Source organism: Mustela nivalis (assembly GCF_964662115.1).
Source record: "Mustela nivalis genome assembly, chromosome: 5".
NCBI lineage: Eukaryota > Metazoa > Chordata > Mammalia > Carnivora > Mustelidae > Mustela > Mustela nivalis.
This window is the reverse complement of record NC_139024.1, coordinates 59400733-59422893: the sequence shown is the minus strand read 5'-3', so window position 1 is coordinate 59422893 and position 22161 is coordinate 59400733. Positions and strand designations below refer to the sequence as shown.

Here is a 22161-nt window from a genome sequence, read left to right as displayed (position 1 = left end):
GAGCTTTCCTGAAATAGTAGTTTCCTTAATTTGGGTTTTTGAGGGTTTTGTTTTTTGTTTTTGTTTAGGTCTGGTATTAAAAAAAGATGTTTATCATCTTGGTCGTCTCTAGCTCAAAAGTTTTGATGTGAGATCCCACCGTGATTAGAGTGAATATAGATGGGGTTGCATATTGCTGTTATTATTGGTACAAGGTGATGGGTTGGTGATAGAGAATCATGAAAGAGGGTTGGTGGGGCAGAGGTCAGTCAGTCAAGTGGTGTGGTGGGGGTGGGCATATCAGATGCTTTGTATCTCTCATTAGTTCTTATTTGAAGTTAATACATTTTATCTGTTATTATTTTTCCTAGTTGCTGTGTCCTTAAGGAACCAGAAGGTCATTTTACCCCAGATGCTAGATAGTTATCAGGTATCTGTTGCCAAAAGTGTCTCTATTCCAGAGCTCAGCGCTTTCACTCTCTGTTTTGAAGCAACCAAAATTGGCAAGGAAGACCATGAATGGATAGCTTTTTCCTACTCAAATGCATCTTTCACACAGTTGCTTAGCTTTGGAAAGGCCAAGAATGGCTACTTTATTTCTATTTCTGGCTCAAAATGCTTCCTAAACAGCGTGTTACCTGTGAAGGATAAAGAAGACATTTTCACAGAAAGCTTTGAGCAGCTCTGCATCATTTGGAATAATTCTCTGGGTTCTGTTGGTGTAAATTTCAAAAGAAACTATGAAGAAGTTCCGTGCGATTCTACCATCAGTGAAGTTATTCCTGGAAATGGGAAGTTGTTGTTAGGCTCCCAGCACAATGAGATTGCCTCCCTCAAAGGGGACATTTATAACTTTCGACTCTGGAATTTTACCATGAATTCCAAAGTCCTCTCCAACCTCAGCTGCCATGTGAAAGGGAATGTGGTTGACTGGCAAAATGACTTCTGGAATATCCCCACCCTAGCTCTGAAAGCAGAAAGCAACTTAAGCTGTGGTAAGTCTGGGCATGCCCCCCCCCCCTTTTTAAAATTATTCTATGAATGTTGGTGAACAAGAAATCATACATATGTACCTGTGTCTATGTATGTGTGTATATATATGGGTGTGTATGTTTTTGTGTGTGTATATATGTAGTTGTCATTAATGAGCTTTTGATTTTTAAAATGTTATATGCTCAGCCAAACATAGTATACATTTGATTACAAACCTTCGTTATTCAATCAAAGCTCTTGGTTCTACCATTTTAAAGTTTTCCTTATGTCATAAAATATCACACAGTTTATTACTGATGTAACAAAAGTTGTAACTGTCATACCTCGAATAGAAAGGTTAACACTAGGACTGAAACAAAATTAATTAATAAGTAATTGTTTTTGACCACAAAGAGGTACAATAAAAAGCTGATCTTTATGAAATTTCCATTATGTCATTCAAATAAACATCTACCCCTGAAAAGGAATGGTATTTACTCAGCCAGGATAAAATATCGAAGCTGTCCATTTTATGGAAAAATCTTTGATAATCAGAAATTATCAGATTTTTCTTTGAACTTTCTTCTCTGTTTGAAAATGAGCATTTGTTGTTTGTTTTCAATACTCGTAATAGTTGCTCTTTGAGAGACTTAGAATGTAATATTACTAGAAGTAGCTAAATGCAAAATATTTAGGAAAATAATTCCATATGACAACACTATATTAAAATAGACTTCTATCAAACATTCTCTACATACCTAAGTTAATTTTGGAAGTCCTTATTTTATTATAGGACTGATTAAAATACAAAAAGTAAAGTTTCATTGTCACTTTTGATAATGTAATATGACTAAATCTAAAGTGTTGATAATAAATACTTTTTAGTCACAGAAATAACTTTCATTAAAAGAGGAGAGGAGGAGTCTGATGTTAAAAAGTAATACTCATGTGGCTTTGGAGGAGATTTTTTTCAGAACTTCATTCCCAATAGTTTGAACAAAGTAGGACCCCTTTGAAGACCTGAGACCACTTCCCCCATTTCCCTGACCTGTGTGTGCCCTTCTGCTCTGGGGAACTCTTGTCAGCGAACTCTCAGTGTAAGTCACCCATCCCTTCGAGTGGTCCATAGTGATCCCACAAATGGTGAGAGGTTATGAAGTGATGCCATTTGAGGGGTATTTTCTTGTGGGTTGTTGGCAGAGGGTAAACCACAAGCATGTTGCAGAAGACGACTGCAGAACTCTATAAGAGCTGATGGTGTTCCCCAGCATCCTCTCAGTCTGACTAGCTACAGAGGGTGGTCAGGGACCCTTGACAAGACTTTCACTCAGTGAAGAAATTGAGAAGATCAAGTGTGTGTGTTTGGTGTGGGTTGGTGAACAGTGAGAGGGCAATGATAGTCTTCTTATGTCCAGGGTAATTATTTTTGCTCTAGTGGCCTGTTTTCACCATATCTTTGGCTATTATTAGAAAGTCATAATATAGACCATTTAATAGTTGCCTTTCTATGGTGAAATATTTGAGGACTATGGCAACCAAAAATATTTGAGTAGGTGTATTAATAATTGCTAACACTTAAATTATGTGCTTAACTTGAATATTCAGTGCATATTTTCTAGGTACTGTTTTAAGCCCTTTACACATAATCACTCTTTTCTACAACATAGACCCCTGATGTGGGTCTTATTACTAACTCCATTTTGCAGATGTGAAATGTAAAGCCCAAAGAAATTAAGTAACTTATCTAGTGTCAGTTAATAAGTGGCTAAGCCAGGAGGTGAACACAGGAGTTTAATTTTAGAGCTATGTCTCTTACAAGTATAAATTTGACTGTCTTTTGGAATAAACCAGACTAGAAGATGGGACATACTAGAGTAGATGAGCTAGTTCTTGCCTGGATAAGGAGTATGAAGGCCCAGGAGTGATCTGTGGGAAAACACTAGCTTTCTGGGGCATAAATATTTTATTTGTTTTAAATAAAAGTCATAAGTTTTCTTTCCTGTGTTGCCTCTTAGATACATTAATGTGATAAAATGTGAGGGATGTACATGGATTGGTTTCTAAGCTTCTCTAGGAAATCCTTTAGACCAGGGGTTGGCAAACTAGGAAGGCCTATGACAGGCCACCTATTTTTGTAAATAAAGTTTTATTGGACACAGCCATGACTAGGAGGCTTTGTATTGTCTGTGGCTGCCTCTTGCTATAGGGTCAGAGTTGGTGATTGTGGAAGACTGTAACATGGCCCACCATCCTAATATTTTTACTATTGGCCCTTCCAGAGAAAATTTGCTGATCCTTGAAAGTAGTCTAAAAAATCATGAGGGTCCAACCTCCCGAAGCACACACTTTGGATGACTGTGGTAAAGACCTGCTAGGTCTCCAGGGCCAGGGGGAGTCAATCAGCCCCTCATGAGCTCATTTAGCCCTCAGACATCCATGATGGTGGTAGTATTTAGTTGTTCTCATTTATTTATATTTGTTCCACACAAATGCTTTTAAACAATGATTTCTTTCCAACATTAAGAAAATGATCTCAAATAAAAATAAATTTTTGGATTTGCTGGCAAACAAGAAACGAAGCCTGGGCTAGTCTTGCTGCCAGGCCAACACAGCTGGAGCTAGGTGGTGTTCACTCCTTGTGAAGGGATGGGCATTCTCCTCAGCCCTTACCGCTCTGGGTATTCTTCTTCCACCAGCCCCCTTTCATCTTCAGATGGCCTTCTGGCTCCAGGAGGCATTTCTGTTTGGAATTCCAACGTAGGCCAGTCCCTTCACTTAACATAGGGCAGGAAACTGAAACTTAAAAAAAAAAAAAAAATTAAGTAAGTGGTCAAGGCAGTTGGTGAACTAACATGCACATCTCCTGTCCCCCTTCCTCAGGTTTTATATCTGGGTGTTCTCACATTTTCTTTAACACTCTCTTTAAAACTCCTTTCCCAAGGCCTAAGATTACTGGGACACATCAAACATATGCTGGTGTAACACAGTCATCTATATGTTTTCAAAATGATTTCATTGAAAGAATAGCACAAGTCACAGACTCAGCGGGCTTGAATTCCTTTAATTTTTATAGCAGTCTTCTTAACATTCCACAGTGATGTCAAACACCCCATTCCGTGGATTCAGATATCCTGGGCTGCATTTCAGGAATCATCACTGGAGAGGGAGTTTCCCGCTGTTCAGTCATCAGCTTTGGGAGTTGAAGAACTGGAGTCACTTATTAACTGGCAGGAAATACCTGTAAGAGAGAGGATATCTAAGCTTGTTAGCTAAGCAGAACTTTGAACAAGTGAAAAAAAGTTTACTCTGTTAACATTTTAACCTTTCTTTTTTTCCTGGAACATTTGGCTTGCTGTTTATCGTAACAGTAATTTCCAAAAACTAATGATCAGTACAGTAACCAATGGGAAAATAGAATTTCATGCCTAACATTCCATTGGACTGACAATGTCTGTTAAATATGACCTTTAATTCCAGATTCAACTTGTGGTAGAAGAATGAATAGATTTTCCAAAGGTCTGTTGCTGAGTAAATTATGATATGAAAATTAAGATGGTAAAACAGAACTGATTATACTAACATTAAAACATCCTGTCATTTATTTCAAATAGTAAATATCCTAGCCTTAATAAAATCAACATGTTATTAATTAATGTTTCAACAATTTCAGATTTAGACTCTTGTTTTCCTACACTATTCTAAACCTTGTGGGGAACTATATCTTAATTAAGAAATTTTCAGCAGGCTGTTTTTTTTTTTTTTTTTAAACACAGTTAATCTTGTCTGTTTTTTTTTTTTTTCAGAAAGACTTTGTTTAGCAGTAATTCTTTTTCATTTTATAGCATCATTCCTTTTCTTAGAATTTTTACTTTATAATTTTTATTTTATTAAGCATATTTTACTTACCCAATTTTATTAAACATATTCAGTTTTATGACCTCCATAGATAGTTTTCCCAGTGAGTGGACTCTTTAATTATAACTGCAAGTATTTGCCTGTGTTATGTTTTAAGTTTAGGTACTGGCCACTGTCCATGAGTTTTCACAAAGAACAAGTAGTGCCTTCTATATGAGTTTTATTTATTTTCCTGATGACTGCTCTTTCCTGAGGAGTGGTACAGTATAACCCAATAAACAGTCTAAGCTCAAACAAACTACATTTATTTAACAAAATTTATTAAACACTTCCATTTATGAACCACTTTTGGATGCAGAGATAAGACACAATTCGTAAGTACCCAACTTTTTTGTTATTCTTTTCTAGAAATTTTTGGATTTGTACTGACTTTTATTTTCACTTCCAGATTTTTGTTCTTAATTACCAAGGCTTCATCAACTCTTGGATTCCTACCCTTTCATTGTCAATTGTTACAGTTCTGTCCTTCACAGCCAAAAAATTGTGACTCACTATTAGCTCCTTCATTCATCCCTAAAAAAATTATTGAGTGTAGCATTTTTAGATAAATGAATTCTTTTTTTAAGTAATAAAATCAGGAAAAAAATTACTTTATCTTTACAGAGGACTCTATTCTTTGAAGATGCCCCAAACTCTATGAGAATTAAGAGGTCCAGAAATAATGTTATTTTAAGTATATTTATAAAAAATTATAAAATTCATTTTAATAATAACTGCAAAGAGGGAATTGAAAGCAATTGTTTTTTTTCTCATTATTGCTACTCGCTGTGAAGATTTGACTATTATTTGGATTATCATTATGTAGAATATAAGATGAGTTCTTGGCTACACATCAGTCATTTTTTACCACAGCCTGTGTAAATAGTGACTCCTTTCAGTGGCAAGATTTTGGAAGGACAACAGATGGAGAAGAGAGATTAACAAGTTTGCACCCTTTCATCACCTGTTCATTTTCAGTGCCTACATCTTACAAGGAAACTTTGTACTAAGTTTTACAGTTAGTATTAAATAAATGCCTTTGTGGTATCCACAAACATCAATGAACATACATAGGTCACATTCTGAATATAGTCCCTTGATAATAATTATATTATGATCCAGGAAAGAAAATTGTCTCTTCTTCCTTATCAGTCTGGTTCATAAATATGTCCACCTAGGAAAACTGATGCTAGAATGACTTTTTTATGTGGATACGCTGAAAATGGAACTGGGTAGAAATAAAAAGTTTGTGTGTACTTTGTATATTTTATGTATTTGTTTATGTAATTTGGTATATTTGTAATAACGCTTTCGTTTAGCAATGTAATTTTCTGCTAATTACGTTTGTCACTTGGGAAGCATCTAGGTGGTTCTGTCAGTTAAGGGTCTGACTCTTCGTTTCAGCGCAGGTCCTGATTTCAGGGTCATGATATTAAGCCACATGTCGGGCTCCCCTCTCAATGCAGAGTCTGCTTGTTCCTCTCCCTCTGCTTCTCCCTGACTCTTTCTTTCTCTCTAATAAATAAATAAATAAATAAATAAATAACTCTTAAAATAAAAAAAAATAATAAGTTTTGTCATTTATACTTACACCAGGTAGTCTCCAGATCTAATTTCTGTTTCTGTATCGAATCATCATAAAACAGTGTTTAATGAGTGTTTATAATGCAGTATCAATTTGCTACAGTATAAGTACCTAAAAAAAGAGCAACCAATAATTTAAATATTGAGAAGTATTATAATTTACTGTGACAGGGGTGTCCCATATTGGAATTTATTCTTGTTATCATACAATGACACTTGTTACTATTTAATAAATTTGTAATTGTTACCATACAATGAATATTTTTAAAAAATATTAAGTATCATGCTCTAAATCATAACTCTTCTGATTCTTTCCTCATTTCCACCTTTGAGCCCCTTAGCATACTGCGGTGGAAGTGTAGTTAGTCTAGAAACTTCTTTCCCACACCATCTCCTTATCTCTCTTTGTCTTCCAGAGCTATGGTATCAGTGCCAGAAAGACCTAAGGAACCTTTGACAGCCAACATTGTGTGTAATTTGAGAAGCACAGGAACTCCATCCAAGGATCTTTCTCTCTCCCTTATGTTGCAGTGGCTGACGTTTCCTCATTTTGAGTTTTGAAGCCTTTTTAGTTTTCAGAAATTCCTCACTAAAATATAAGTAGCTCACAGAGAAGTAAGATTCTACAAAAAAAGGTCATAAGTTAAATAAGATGAGAAAGAACAGTGGACAGAAACTTTGACAGTAAAATTCTGCCTTGGTCCTGACCAGGCAAGCCTCAACGTCTGCCTCCTCAGGTGCCCTTTTCCACAGTACACTGTCTAAGTTTCCAGTCTTTCAAACTCACCCTCCCTGTCTCTGCTTTCTTTCATAGCCAGGCTTCCTTTTCTTGCAGTCACTTCTCAAGTGGTGCTCCTGAGTTCATCATTCCCACGCTACCGAAACGAAGTCCTCTACAGTTACCACCAAAATTCCAATGCAGAGTTAAAGGTCTTCTTGGTTTTGACCATTCTTGACCATTTCAGTATACTTGATATGGCCATACCTCTGTGAAACTTTCTTCACTTAAATTCTATAAAGTCACCTTCTTCAAGAACTCTTTTTACTTCTCAAATTTAGAGCTCTTTAAAAAAAATAATATGACTGAAAATAAATAAAAAAAATTAAAAAATAATGATATGATATTTGAAAATAGGAGTATCTGTGGTTCCATCAAATCTCTACTCTAGCTTGAGCGATCCCAGACACATATGCAGATTTTGCAGCATTTTTTCTCGGCTAGACTCTTACAAAAACCTGTGTACCTGCCCATGTATCCAGATGTCACACAGGCACCTCAATTCCCATTACTGGACTTATTCATCCCACCCTACCTAAGTCTGCTGTTCTCTTAGTATTTCTTCTTTCCTTCTATGATATCATTTTACACCAATTTCTCAAGCTGGAAACCAGAAAAATATGCCCTAGTCTTCTATTTCTTTCTCTCTTCTCTGATTAGTTACTAAATACTGTACATTCTATCTTTGGATGGCTTCTATCCATTTCTTTCTTGTCATCCTCATTGTATTCATGATATCAAGTGTGAATTAATAATATTTATTCTTATATATTCCCTTTTAGTTGACCCTGGAGCCTCAAAAGTGGTTTCAGATTTAAACCTAATTTTCTCACTTACTTTCCTTTTATGTTTTCCCTTTCCTCTAAGAAAGAGTTCAAAATGCTCTCAGTCATTCATGATGTATCCAGAACTGTATTTGCTAAAGATTGAGTACCCACCTACTATGTGTGTGGGATATGCCATTGGAAGAATCCTACCGCTCATGGTGCCAATATTCTATCAGACCTCCACTAGTATCCATTGCCTATATATCCAATCATTCCTATACTCTACTCCAGTAATGCCATGTCACCCAGGTTCTCAGAGCTTTTTACTCCCATCTTGGTGTATATTTCAGTAATTCTGTTTGCTAGGAATATCCATCTCTAGTCTTCTGTCCCCACATCAGTATAGTGATACTACTTTCCTTCTTTGTACTGGATTCTCTTTCCCCCTTCTCACCAAGCTGCTAATTATACCCTCCTTTGAGCCACTGAGTACTTACAGCATTGAGAGAACTGTGATTCTATCTTCCATTCTGATGGCAGTGACAATGTCTTAGAGTGTTATTCTAGCCTGTGTGCCTCACACATTAAACAGTGATTAATTTTTTTTGAATGGACATGTAAATGTCTATGATGAGGGTTTCTTGCCAGGTAAATTCATAGACCTGCCTGTAGAGTTGAGTTTTTCTGAAGTAACATTTCTTCCTTGGGCTTAGGTGCCTGAGGCAGTTGAGAATGAAGAAGTCATGATTCATGAGATGCTGTTAAAAACTGTTGGGAGGCTTTCTGCTTATGCACATCAATTACCTAATTAGACATCTTTTGTTAGATCATGTACCTGCTCTGCCTTCATGTACTATTCCCACAGGACAGGTTGGAAAATGTTTAAATATTAGACTGGAATCAGTATTATAGAAATGTCCTTTTAAAATCAAATACATGTATTTGTGCATGCGTATGCATATATAAATATTTGTATTTATTCTTCTGTCTTTCTGCATAACGCAGGTGCTTTGTGGTAAGCTTAGCACATCTTCCCCACACTCAACCTGTTGATGAAAGTCTGTTAACTGTCAGGGAGATTTAATGTAAGAGAGAAAATCCTTTATCCTACTAGAAAGCCAACTCTACACTGTTTCTTGCTGAGGATGAGTCAAAAAAAAAATTGAAATAAAAAGACACAGAGACCAACTTGAAGCCACAGGAACATATTTCTGGAATTGCAAATGGCATATGCTGGTGCCTGTGAACCAAAAATATGCGTTTTATGAATATTAATAATATCTAAGTTTACTTTTGAAACTTATCTTTGATGTTTATATTACTTTATTTATATGAATTTCTTCCAGAGCTTTGTAATTTGTTCTGTGAAATGGCCCTGGATTTTTTACACAAACTTTAATGGGAAGTAGCACTTCTTTTCATTTCATGTGTGGATAGACAATAAATTGAGTTGAAGATTTTGAGGGAAATTTCAATAACCTGATTTTACACTTGTGGAAACAAAGACACAAAGGCTTTAAGAGACTTTCTTGGTGTTAGATTATTATTGATGGACTCTTCTAGGGCTGCTCCCATTACGCTAACCATAAGATTTGTGGGCATTTTGGTGGTTTTTTTTTTTTTTTTGGATAATGTCATTAAATCATCAATTAAACTTGTATAATTCCTCTGTGTTGATCAAGGTTCCTACCTGATCCCACTCCCAGCAGCAGAACTAGCCAGCTGTGCCGATTTGGGGACCCTCTGCCAAGGTAGGGAGCCAACATCGTCTTCCGGAGTCTGTTTCCTACTTGCTGTTTTGGATAATGGGGTTGTAATTGTTTTGATTATTATCTTACTTTTCACTTGAGAAGCCAGAAACCAGCAAAACAGAAGAATTTCTGGATGTGTTTTAGTTGTGTGGGTGCACAGTACATACACTGTGGAGAAAGAATGCATTCACATGCTGGACGACCATTTTCCATAAAGGACTGGGTTTTAAAATGTGAATGATTATATGTTATTAAACAAGGATTTATTTCATTTTTTCCTCTTTTTATTCTCAAGAGTATTGCAAAGATCCTGTATAAATATAGTCATGCAGTATTTTGAAAAGGTATTCATGTATAAAAAATAAGGGGTAAATTAAGTTAAATATTCAGTTAAGCTTGAGACAAGACCATAAGGCAGTTCATGGTGTACACTATAACTTAAATATTAAGATAAAATTAGTTATATTAAACTAATCTTAATGTAATTATATTATTATAATGCACAATGACTATATTATGGCCAATATTCCAGTTATAAATTATGTACTAAATAGTTGCATGCAAATAATATATAATTAAAGTTTTAAAATAATAAGTATCTTGCTTTAATTTTATCATTGTTTCTCCTAATTACTTATGACCCATTTTCATCCATTTATTCTATTAAATATTTCTTTACGAAGTAACATGTTCTATGTGCCACATTAAGAATCATGACTATGCCTTTTGAAAAAGCTGGATCTCTTATCAGGAGCATCATATCCTGAAAGTGACAGTGGTTAGAAGTGTTTCTTAGTAGTAACCTAAACTCTCTTCTGTGGTTCTAGTGTAGGAGTAGTCAGGAAGAAGGGATGTAATTCAGTATTATGTTTCCTTCTTTTCTGAGACAGTATTTCTCATTATTATTATGGATGAATGAGCTATGAAAATAAAGTTATTACAGAATTTCCATGAACTCACTCTAGTCTTGAAATAGTTAAATGAAATAGGAAGAACACTTAATTTTGCTTAGTTCAAGATCTGAAGGGTTTGTTGTTTTCTTTTAATCTGAGACACCTATAGTCCTGATTCCACAGATCAAAGACCAAATGCCCAGCAATTCCCCTTCCCCATGTCCTAAATGGCCAAAAAGCATTTTTAAATTCATTGACGTATTTTGCATTAAGATAAATATAATTGTTCATAATTAAAAAAAAGAAAAACTTCAAAAAGAATACTTTGGGATGGAAAATTATTTTAGTTAAGGATATATATTTTGAATCAAAGAATTTCACTTTTAGAAGGTAATCATAATCATAATCACTCAATGCATAATCAAGTGAATGTCTTAAATTTAGGTAATATTTTTAAAATTGAGATATGTAACAAATGGCCATTGTAAAGCAGACGTGCTAACCGCTACACTGTGGAACTACGTTATGATCATTGTGTATATGAATGTACATCTAGTACAAACATACTCCTAAGATAAACTAAAGGGAGATTGTGTGTGTATTTTACTACCTATACAGCTCCTCCAGAATCCCTTAGAAAGATAATAAAGCATTCCATAAGGGTTTAATCTTTGAAAGTTTTAATAGTAGAAGAAGCATAGCTATGACATAATGCCTTGAAAAGGTGTCCCCTGTAAGGCTTGTTCTTTTGAAATCCATTTTATCCATCAACATTTAGTAGAGTTATTGGGATCTGTAAATGATCCTACACATTAATATTCTATATAGTCTATACATTTCATTCTCTTTTGTTTTTCTTCACATTTATCTTCTCAAGAAGAAATACGTTTTCCTTGGAGACTATTTCTCTAGTCTCAGTGGAAGACTAACTTAGTTTAGATAATTTCTCAAACTGATATAGGTGCAGTACAGACTTCCTTCTCTAAACTTTTCTTTTTACGAACTTTGGAAATTGGGTTCTAGAAAGATTTAGTAATTCACTCTGTGGTCATCAGTCAGACCTGGGTCTAGAATCTCAATGTTCTTCCTCCTTTTCCTTGGTACCAGCTCCATGCTCTTGCACAATGTGACCCCAGAGGCCATATGAAGTGATTCTTAATGTGCCATAGGAAGCATTGCTTCATTTTATGCATTGTAACCCTAGAGTCTGTTGTATTTAGTAGCAAGAAATGGTTTCTATTCCTCCTCTGTATATTTTCATGCATTAATTGTAGATTGCTCATCCAAATTAACTGTCATGTGCTCCTTGCAAAATTACATCTTTCTCATCTTTATTACCAGCTACTGTAGACTCTCCTAGTACTACACCACCCACTGTCACCACTAACATGCCTGTTACTAATAGAATCGCTAAGCAAAGCAATGGTAAGAAATCATTACCTTTTTTACTTGTGGTATGTCGATGTAATAAAAAAATTGTCTTCTAAGAGTGGAAAATCGAATGTTCAAACAAAATTTCTGGTTTTGGACTCAGTCGGTACATTTATACATTTGTAAAGATTAGTAAGAGAAATAAATATTACTTGACTCCCTGGAGTTCATTATTCTGATGACTGGTGGTATGAGTACATTTCCAGTACTACTCTTGTCCACTTTTAGCAAAAACTGCTTTCAAAGGAAGCGTTAAGAGAAAAACATTTAATTAAAAGGGATTAATTTGCTTTATACTAGATATCTGAAAAAGTATTCATGGTATTTTGTCAGATTATATGCTCCAGGAAACCAGTTTCTTAAAGAATTTTATAATTTCAAAAAAACTAAATTATGTTAGTAATGTAATTTCTCACTGAAACCAACTTTAAGTGTTTATGACATTTAGATCTATTTATATGATAATACTTTGCTCTCCATTTTTATTTGTTGAAGAGTAATGGTTAGAATATGATTGCATATCAACTAAGTCAATTTTCAGCTGATGAAATTTCAATTTAAGTGTCAATACTTCTTGCCTATTTTTCCACATATACTGTTTTATTTATATTTTTTGTAATTTGTAAATAGGGCAGATATATGAGATACAGAAATGAGCAGGGAAAATGCCAGGTAATGTGAGTTATGCCACCTATATGGACTACATAGCCTTGGTAATTCAGAATAAATGGTTTAAGTCTCTCCTAGAAAAGAGAAATTCCAATCAGGTGACCACACCATTGCCTTGCCTACAGCAATATTCTCAAATATGAGCTATTAGAAACAAAGGAATTTTCTCAACCCCAATCATTTAACTTGTGAGGCCAAAACATCTGTAATATATCACCAGAGACCAAAACCCAGAGAAAAGAAAGCCACATAGTTCATTTTTTTCTTTGGCTTCAGGGGTTACACCAACTTCCTCTGTGAGGACATTTAAATTGGAAGTATGGAATATTTTACATGCTACATAGATATAAATTTCACTAGGGTTATGAAGACATCGATTCAGGGAAGTGTTTATGGTTATTCTGGTAGTTACACCACGGAGATTTATGACGGGGCAAACATTCCAGCAACCCCCAGGAAAGCAGCAGCAGCTGACGTTCCCAGTGCATATTTCACATGGACTCCAGCCAGTGGATGGGAATATTATAATTCTAACTAAGTATTTCGCTCTTTGTATGAATATACAAAGAGCCTCTGTGGCATTCTCCCTCTAGGACAGGCACATCCTCTACTGCCCAAGAACATTTATACGATGCTTCAGAGTCCTTGACTTGGTGGAGTGGAGCTGTATTCACTCAATCATGTAATTTCTGACATTCTTGAAGAGAGCCTTGTTCAGCCATTTCTCTCTGCGTCATAATCTTCATTGGATTTTCAACAAAGCAAGCAAATGTTAGACTCAGTTAAAATGGCTTGACTTGACTACATTAAAGGGAAAAATGCAATTTAGATGATTCTTGATTTAAAAAAAAAAGTAATCCTAGCATTTAAAATTACTCCACAGTCATCATGTGGTAGAAATATTCTCAAAATTATGTATTCAAATCTGCGTACTATCAGAATACTTTTTGCCACATCCTTGAGCCATCTGTACTATTGATTTAATAGTTTTAAATCTAAATTGACTCACATTTTAATTTAAACATTTGCACTTATATGGGAAAATCGATATTGCTCTTGTAAAATCAGTAGTTTGTTGTAAAACAGAAATGAAAAGCAAGAGCAAGTGTAATGAAAACAATGTTATTGAATTTTCTCTATATCTTATTGCTTTCTCATATCTCTATGCCTGAAGACTTCATTATCTTTTTAAAAAAGGAAGAGTTAACAAAGAGTTAGAGACAGACTATAATTAATATTTTTTCTTTGATGTAGTCAAATTAGAAATAATTGGAAAGAGAATTACTTGTTCACCTTGTGAATAAATGGGATTTAACGTCATGTCCTAGACTATCTAAATCATTTATATACTGTCAGCAATTCCAGATACACTTTTCTTAGTCCTTGGGAAACTCAGTCAGGCTTACGATCTGATATATCAGAAAATCCTGTTTCATTATTCACTGTAAGAAAGATAGGGACAACTATCAAATTTGTCATCTAACTTATCCAGTCCTTGAAATTCTGGCTTATTGAAGAGTTTTGCTGGGTCTCTCAGTGATGATATGCTGGTGTGGGGAGGGGTGGGGTTGTGACTGTTTGATAATCAGACAGATTTCTTAAGTGTATCCATAAAATTTCTTTTCCTAAACTTTATGAAGTATTCCTGTTTCTCTATGGAAAGTTCTTTTTGTTATCTTCAAATGACTTGTATCTGTTACCTCAGTTTGTATACTAGTAAAATTATATCTTTAAGTTATTTTTCATGAACAGATATTTCAATATGGGATGGATAATCTAGGTATTCCCACAATAACTTTTGGGCCTTTTCCATTATACTCTTAAGGAGCGCTCTTGGGCCAATTATTATTTGCATACTAAATTGTACTTTCTGTGCTTGAATCATCACTCCAGTGCTACTGAATATTAAATCTTGTCGGGTCAACACAAGTAGCCCAAGTAAGGGAATAACTCTGTTAGTCCTTATTATTGTTCTAAAAATCTAGCTTACATGTATTAATTACATCACTACTTCCAGATTCTTTTTTTTTCCAAAGATTTTATTTATTTATTTGACAGAGAGATCACAAATAGCCAGAGAGGCAGGCAGAGAGAGTTTCCCTCTGCTGAGCAGAGAGCCTGATGCAGAGCTCAATCCCAGGACGCTAGGATCATGACCTGAGCCAAAGGGAGAGGCTTTAACCCACTGAGCAACCCAGGCACCCCATGCTTCCAGATTCTTGACATATGTTTAACTATTCAAATAAAAAAAAATTCTCTGGATGTGTGTATAGATTGGACAATCAATCTAGCTTTGAATGCCAGTTACCTAAAGAAACGATATGTGAGGAATGAGCAGAACTCCAGTCATATTATAAATCCAACTGTCATGTTATAGTGACCTCATCACCAGTTCAAAGATATCATTTTGACTCTAAAATAACATTTGGTGTATGTTACAACATCTCTCTTTTCACACAAATGTTTTAAAACCTACCTTCTCAAACCTATGTTTCACATCCTTGACTATAGAATAAATACATAGTGTCATTTCTGTGTCTCCTAAGAAACCCTGGAAAGAGTGCTAAGAAGGACCAAAAAAAAAAAAAAAAAAATGATTAATTGGAGAAAGACCTATTGACAGGAATATACTCTTTTGACACCACATCTATAATGGCAAGCAATGATTTCTACTTTAAGGTTCTACTTGATTGGAAGAGTCCTTTATTGGAAAATGGGCATGCTTATAAATTTGTCCCCCCACCATGTCCCCAACCTTAAGAAATGTCTATCATGAATTTTTTTGGCTTGGATGTCATTATTAGGACAATACATATATCTTTTGAAGTCTCTGGAATATATGAAAATGTGTGATTAGCGTTTCTATTGAGAACCTATGGGAGTTGTTACACCTATAGAAGACGCCTTGACTGCTGGGATGATGCGGGAAAGCCTGAATCAGTATGTCTTAATTGTATATTTTCTGCAACAGCAATGCTTAAGCCAGCTATTTTGCTGCAGTCCAAAACCCCTCCTACCAGTTTTTTGGTGGACATTTTATCTTGTTTTGACAGTTCACTCCTGGACTTGTTTGCCTACATTATTTAGAAATTTTAAATAAGTATAACAAGTAGACTCCCGAGTATATAAATGCCTCATTCTGAGGCTTCTGAAGGGAGATTACTTGAAAATGATCTATAGCATAAGAGAATCTGTAACATAAGATGTTACATTGTTCTCTGTGTTCACGTTTTATTTGCTGTAAGCAATTTAACTCTAGGGAGAGTGCTGTACTTATATATTGATTTAGGCTGTCTCTGATATTGGATGTCTTTTTCATTTATAAATAACAGCAGATTGGGGGAAAATGAGGCAGGAAATATTTAAAATTTAAAGAAGAATATCTTAAATGTTTCCAAAACATTACAGAAATGTCAGTAATAAAAAAAAAAATAATGAGTTTTAGTATTTTGCAGTATTTTCCTGAGAGGGAAGAACACTTTACTCTTAAACACATGCTTTAGGTCTCCATCTAGTGGTTGCTTTTTAGCTCCTCTGCTGACACCGGGGATACACAGGATACCCTTAGGATCCTAGACTATCTCTTGGACGTCTGCAATTTGGATTTCTCCTCAGTCACTCAGAATGTTCGTGATTTGATATGATGACATATACTGTGTGATAAAGGTTTTTTTAATCTGAATTAATATCATTTGTTTTGAATATACTCCTCTAAATATTTTAAATTCAGAATATTTTGAGAGGAATATAAAATCAAAAATCATTAAAATACTTGAAGAGCTTTAGAAGCTAAATAACCTAGTCTACATAAGTTAAGCCCACCTGTCCTTGGACTTGTGCAAATTTCATGTATTTATATTATTACCTCGGGGAGTGGAAAAATTTTTAGCATGGGATTCTGACCCAATAATGGAAAAGCATTCCTTTAGTAGTGTGACTGGAATTTCCATTTTGATAGATTATAGGGGTTTCTGGAGTCAGAGTTTTATATTTTTTCTACTGACTTCCCAACTTTTTTGTTACATCTATTCCCCCAATATAGTTTTAATTATATATTTCTACATTTTCTGTGCATATTTTACTTAAGATATACCAAACTATAAGCATGAAGAAAGATGACTGACAATAACAGATATTCAATTTTTTTCTCTGTATAGCCTATGATATTTTAAAATGATATATTTTTTATATTAGCTGCTTATAGTAAGTTACCTTCTAACACACTTCTAGAGAGATTTAGCAAAGCCTGGCTGGTAACTTCAATTTACCAGCCAACTCAATTTATATTATATATATATATATATATATATATATATATATATATATAAATTTACATTTGCATTTTTATATAATGCAATTTATTTATATTTATTTACATTTTATATAAATTATATATAAATTTACATTTTATATATAATATAAATGTAAATTGAGTTGGATAAATTGAGTTATATAAATATATAAATATATATACACACACACACACATATATATATTTTTTTTTTCAGGCTACTTTAAAGATTGTCCCAAAAAGAAAAAGGCAGAACTTTCCTCTCCCATAAGATTTTCTTTCTGAAGCAACTTAGCTGAGATAAAACTCTATCTGCAAATATTTTTTCTTTTCCCCCTTTACTCTGAAACAAGCAACTATATTTATGGAATTTCGATGAAAAATCTGGTAAATGAGTAGAAATAAATGCTATATTCGGGAGGGGAAAGAGTAAAAGAAGAATAAGGGGCCGAGGGCACCAAATATATGTATGCTTATTCTTTTTCAGGTTAACTTCGTCCATCATCCCACTCAAGTTTTCATATCCCAAACTCTGTTGTTCCTTATAGTGTACAAAAAAATGATAATTGTTATAAGAGATCAAATTGTACATGAAAAAGTCATGAAAAGATTTTAGAATTCTATATCCAAAATCCATAGAATTAAAGAAACATGTAGGTGATAATTGTGAGACAATGAATTATTTATAAGAATAAATTGAGAACTCTTTCTAAGAAGTTACAAAGGTCAATGAGCATAACGTCAAAATATCTCAAATTTTCTGTACCTATGTAGAAGGTGTTCTGTTCTTTTTAGGTTTTTTTTTTTTTTTTTTAATTGAAGTGTAGTTGACAGACAGTGTTAAGGTGTACAACATAGTGATTCAACAAGTGTGTGTGTTATGCTGTACTCACTACAAGTATAGTTACCATCTGTCATCATACAAATGCTATTACAATGCTGCTGACTATGTTCTCTGCACTGTACCTTTTATTATTGTGACATATGCATTCCTACTGGAATCTCTATCTCCCAAAAAAGGCATTTCTTTTAAAGTGTTTAAAATTGTGTGATTGTAAATTTAAATTGGGAATTATATAACTGTAAATTATAATTAATGGACTAAATCCTATTTCCAATGGACAGATGGAATTATCTATAGAATTTCCATAGTGATGCAAAATATCCTTCGTCACCCTGAGGTTAAAGTGCAGAGCAAGGTAGCAGAATGGGTAAGTGAACTTGTACAATTTCTTCTTTGATTTGAAAACTTTAACCTCTGGAAATCTGGAAGGGACTCTGCTGTCTGGGTAACTGAGTCCACAGATCACATTGGTGCATAGACACTGTTCCTTATATATACTAAGAATAAACATGGAAGTGAGGTATATGCTGATTTCTAGAAAGGGAGGTGCACTTGAATTAAGGACAGGCCTAATAGACGATTAATATCTAAGGAAGAAAAGTACCACATAAATAGAAATATATTTTCATAGGTATATTTGTTTACTACTATATCCCTACATTTTTAGCAGAGCTTTAAGAAATAGATAATATATCTTTAATTTAATTGTTTGAATGTTTGATTCATAAGCCAAAAAGCATAACAAAATATATCATGAAAATATTTTACCCATCCCTGTAGCTCATCTCCCTGGAGACCAACCCATCTACTTAGAAATCAGTTAATTTTTCTTATTTGTTTTTCCCCCCTGAATTTCTTTGTGCATATAAAAGAAAATAAGACTATAGATTCATCTTTTCCCTCCTTTTTACACTAAAAACATATTTTGCATACCATTCTACACTGTACTTACTTTTGTTATTGTCAGATTTATATTGTAAGTGAGCAGAGACCTTTCTTTTCTTTTTTTTTTTTAATGATGCATAGTATTGCATTATGCGGCTACCTGGTCATTGATTTCCCAAGTCTTCTGTTGTTGGAGATTTAGGGCATACTAATTTATTTAATCAGTATTCTATTAATGAAAATTTTTGTAATTTCCAGTAAAAAGAAAACAACCTCAGTATTTTTTTTCTTGTCCTTACAGATATCACCTATTTTTGTCTCCATAACAAAAATTTCATTTTCCATAGGTTTTGTTTTTTCTTTTTTTTCTTTTCTGTCTACTGCATACTGTGATTTTGTACTGCTTTTTATATGCAATACTACTATAGACTTAACACTGAATAAAGTCACTCTAGTATAAATTTTGTGAAAGACAGGTTTTCTTATGCAGAAGGTATCTAGTAACCATGCCCTTGGTAGCAAAACAAAGCTAAATCATACATTGAGATGTGGAAGTGACGGTCTTTCTGTCTATCTATCTATCTGTCTATCATCTATCTATCTATCTATCTATCTATCTATCTATCGAAGAATAACTTAATATAACAATACAGTCTTGTTTTGAAGGGTCTGTAGTAAGAAAACTCCTATTCTCAATACACTTTAAAACAGGTTAACATAGGAAACAATCATATGGATAGAACAATTCTATTATAAAATTGAGAGGAGCAACATTCTCTAATAGAAGTCAATGAAAAATGCTGCTGTTGACTTTTTGGACTGACATATTACAGTCAGTAATTAATTCAAACATTGGGAGATATATGTCATTTCCAAATGGAGGGCAGCCTTACATAAAGAGCCTATTCTTTTTAAAAATTTAATCTAATTTAATTTAATTTTTTATTAACATATAATGTATTATTTGTTTCAGGGGTACAGGTCTGTGATTCATCAGTCTTAGACAATTCACAGCACTCACCATAGCACATACTCCCCCAATGTCTTGCAACCCATTTACTTCCAAGAATTCTTTTTGTTTTAAGTCAGAATGATTTAAAAAGATAAAAAAGATAAAAGTGGCTCAAATAAGCCACTACTAATATTATTAACCTGGGAAATTAACATTCACTGGAGAGTCTGTGCCTTAGGCAGCATATAATTTTACATTTATATTTATTACATACATAGTTTTCAATGCAGCTTCATTGTCATCTGAATCTAAACTTTACTGGAAACTTTTCATTTAGGAGGCGAGATACCAAAGCAGATGCTTGATACTAGAGAAAACACAAGTAGTGTTCCTGATTCATATTATTGCTGTTTTAATTTTAAAATAATTTAATACTTTTTGTCAGCACCTTGTAGAATTTACATTCAACTTTAAGAATGCTTGCAAGGAAGGCTAACTGTGTATATGAAATAAGACCTAAAAAACCCTTTGAAAGTGATACAGAAATAGGAAGATTTTATAACAGTAAAGCTATCTCATTTGTGATCATATTGGACAGTGCATCATGGGAGGTTGCTATTTATATTGAGAATATAATCCATTGCTTCTTTAAAAAGTCTGGTACTAAGACCTATAAGACTATTAAATAACCCACATAATAATTAACATAGTTCCCAATAATATTGAACTCATTTTGTTTGTTTTTTAAAGGTTTGTTTTGTGTTGTTAATTTGTAATTCTTCTTACTAATATCCTTATGAAGTGATACTAGAAAAATATGTTATTGTACCACAGTGTTTATTGAAGGAAGAATATAGAAGGTGTTTATTATGCTTATCCTCCTGTGTAGCCCTCAGTGTTATGGCTAATTCAAAGAACCACTAGAGTGGGGCCCATTATAATATGGACTAGAGAGGAAAAGTATAGTGTTTCCAGACATACATACTTGGATTCTAATCTGGGATCTGCTACTTCTTAGTCAGGGACATTGGGCAAGCTGTTTCCTCTCCATGAAGCTCAGTTTCTTCATCTATGAGGGTTGGGGAACAGATAATACCTATCTCATTAGTCGTTGTGAGATCGAAGAAACAACCTTTGTAAAGTTCTTGGCATATCATGATCCAGTGAATGTTATTTTTACCTTTCTTTCACTCCTCTGGCTCTCTGGGATTTTCCCAGGATCTTATTCAAATAACAACTTATCTTTTGGGAGGGAAGAAACTAGATTCAGATATTTTTTAGGAAGTATTATCAGAACTCACCCTTTTCCATTGTGTTTTTCAGCTCAATTCAACCTTCCAAAATTGGAACTACACTGTTTATGTGGTTAATATCAGGTAAATGACAGAATGAATGATTTGAAGAATAAAAAGTAGTGTCTAGTTTAATGCTACTGTTCATCTCTCTGACTATACCCCACACACATGACACCAGTACACACATATACATATACCATATATATAGTCTTTCTAAAACAACTCTGTATTATATAATTTCTTTGCATAAAAATCTTCAGTGCTTCTGCAATTGGTTTTAATTTTCTTTTGATCATGGATCCCAATCATTTTTTTAAAAAAACTAGTATGTATTCCCAAAATATATTTGTGATTTTTTGATTTTATTTAAAATCTGTGTCTTACTTAACCAGTACATGTTATAAATATATTACAAAATATAACAAGATAATCGAGTATATATAGAAGTTGTGTTAGTTTCATCTCACACCCCAGTGAACCAGTGATAGCACCGCGGTTTAGAGACCGTTTTTCTACAAGATAAGACACTTACACTCTGCACCTAGCTTTTCAAAAATATATTTTACTATTCTGTTAAAATACTTGCACTGCCTAGCAAATAGTATCATCCACATATCCTCCTCTGCAACTTGCATTCACAGTTTCAAATTCGCTTTCAAAACTGTATGTCATTACCCCTAGATAGATGTTCTGTGAACCCAAGAGACATCGTAAGTTAACACATGAAAAGGGATCACATGTTGAATTAGCTCAGGAAGTATGTTCTTAAACAAACTGAAGCAGATTTCTATAAATCCAAATATCTCAGATTATTTAGTGTAACCAACATGACATCATGAGTCTTGAAAAGAGAACAAGGGTGCACAGCTGCCAAGCTAATTTACAAAGGAGCCATTTGATCTGGGGCCTATGAAAAGAACTGGAACCTCAGGACACATGCTGGAAATACTGGCTTACAACGTTCATTTTGCCTCTTTCTTTTACCTCCTCAAATTTTGTTGCTGATGATGTGGCAGATGAGGTTGATAATGAATATTCATATTGTATTTATAGTTTTCACCTGAACACGGGAGAGGACAAGGTTAAAGTCAAGAGAAGCATTGTGAATGATCAAAGGTAACACTGACAAAGTCTTACAGAAAGTATAACATCCTTTTTCTAGCTCTTTGTTTTGAC

The 22161-nt window shown here is 34.0% G+C and overlaps 1 protein-coding gene across 7 annotated transcripts in view; it reads left to right on the top strand.

Moving 5' to 3' along the window:
- ADGRG6 (adhesion G protein-coupled receptor G6) overlaps window positions 1-22161 on the top strand; it is a 138072-nt gene that overhangs the window by 67852 nt on the left and 48059 nt on the right. For 4 of the 7 annotated variants that reach the window (XM_082730851.1, XM_082730852.1, XM_082730855.1 and 1 more), the window contains 6 exons: window positions 351-974; window positions 9657-9725; window positions 11960-12043; window positions 18135-18220; window positions 21014-21066; window positions 22039-22101. In XM_082730851.1, the coding sequence (XP_082586977.1) occupies window positions 351-974; window positions 9657-9725; window positions 11960-12043; window positions 18135-18220; window positions 21014-21066; window positions 22039-22101 (979 nt within the window). The remainder of the gene's footprint in view (window positions 1-350; window positions 975-9656; window positions 9726-11959; window positions 12044-18134; window positions 18221-21013; window positions 21067-22038; window positions 22102-22161) is intronic. The other 3 variants (XM_082730853.1, XM_082730857.1, XM_082730854.1) reach the window with 1 other exon arrangement.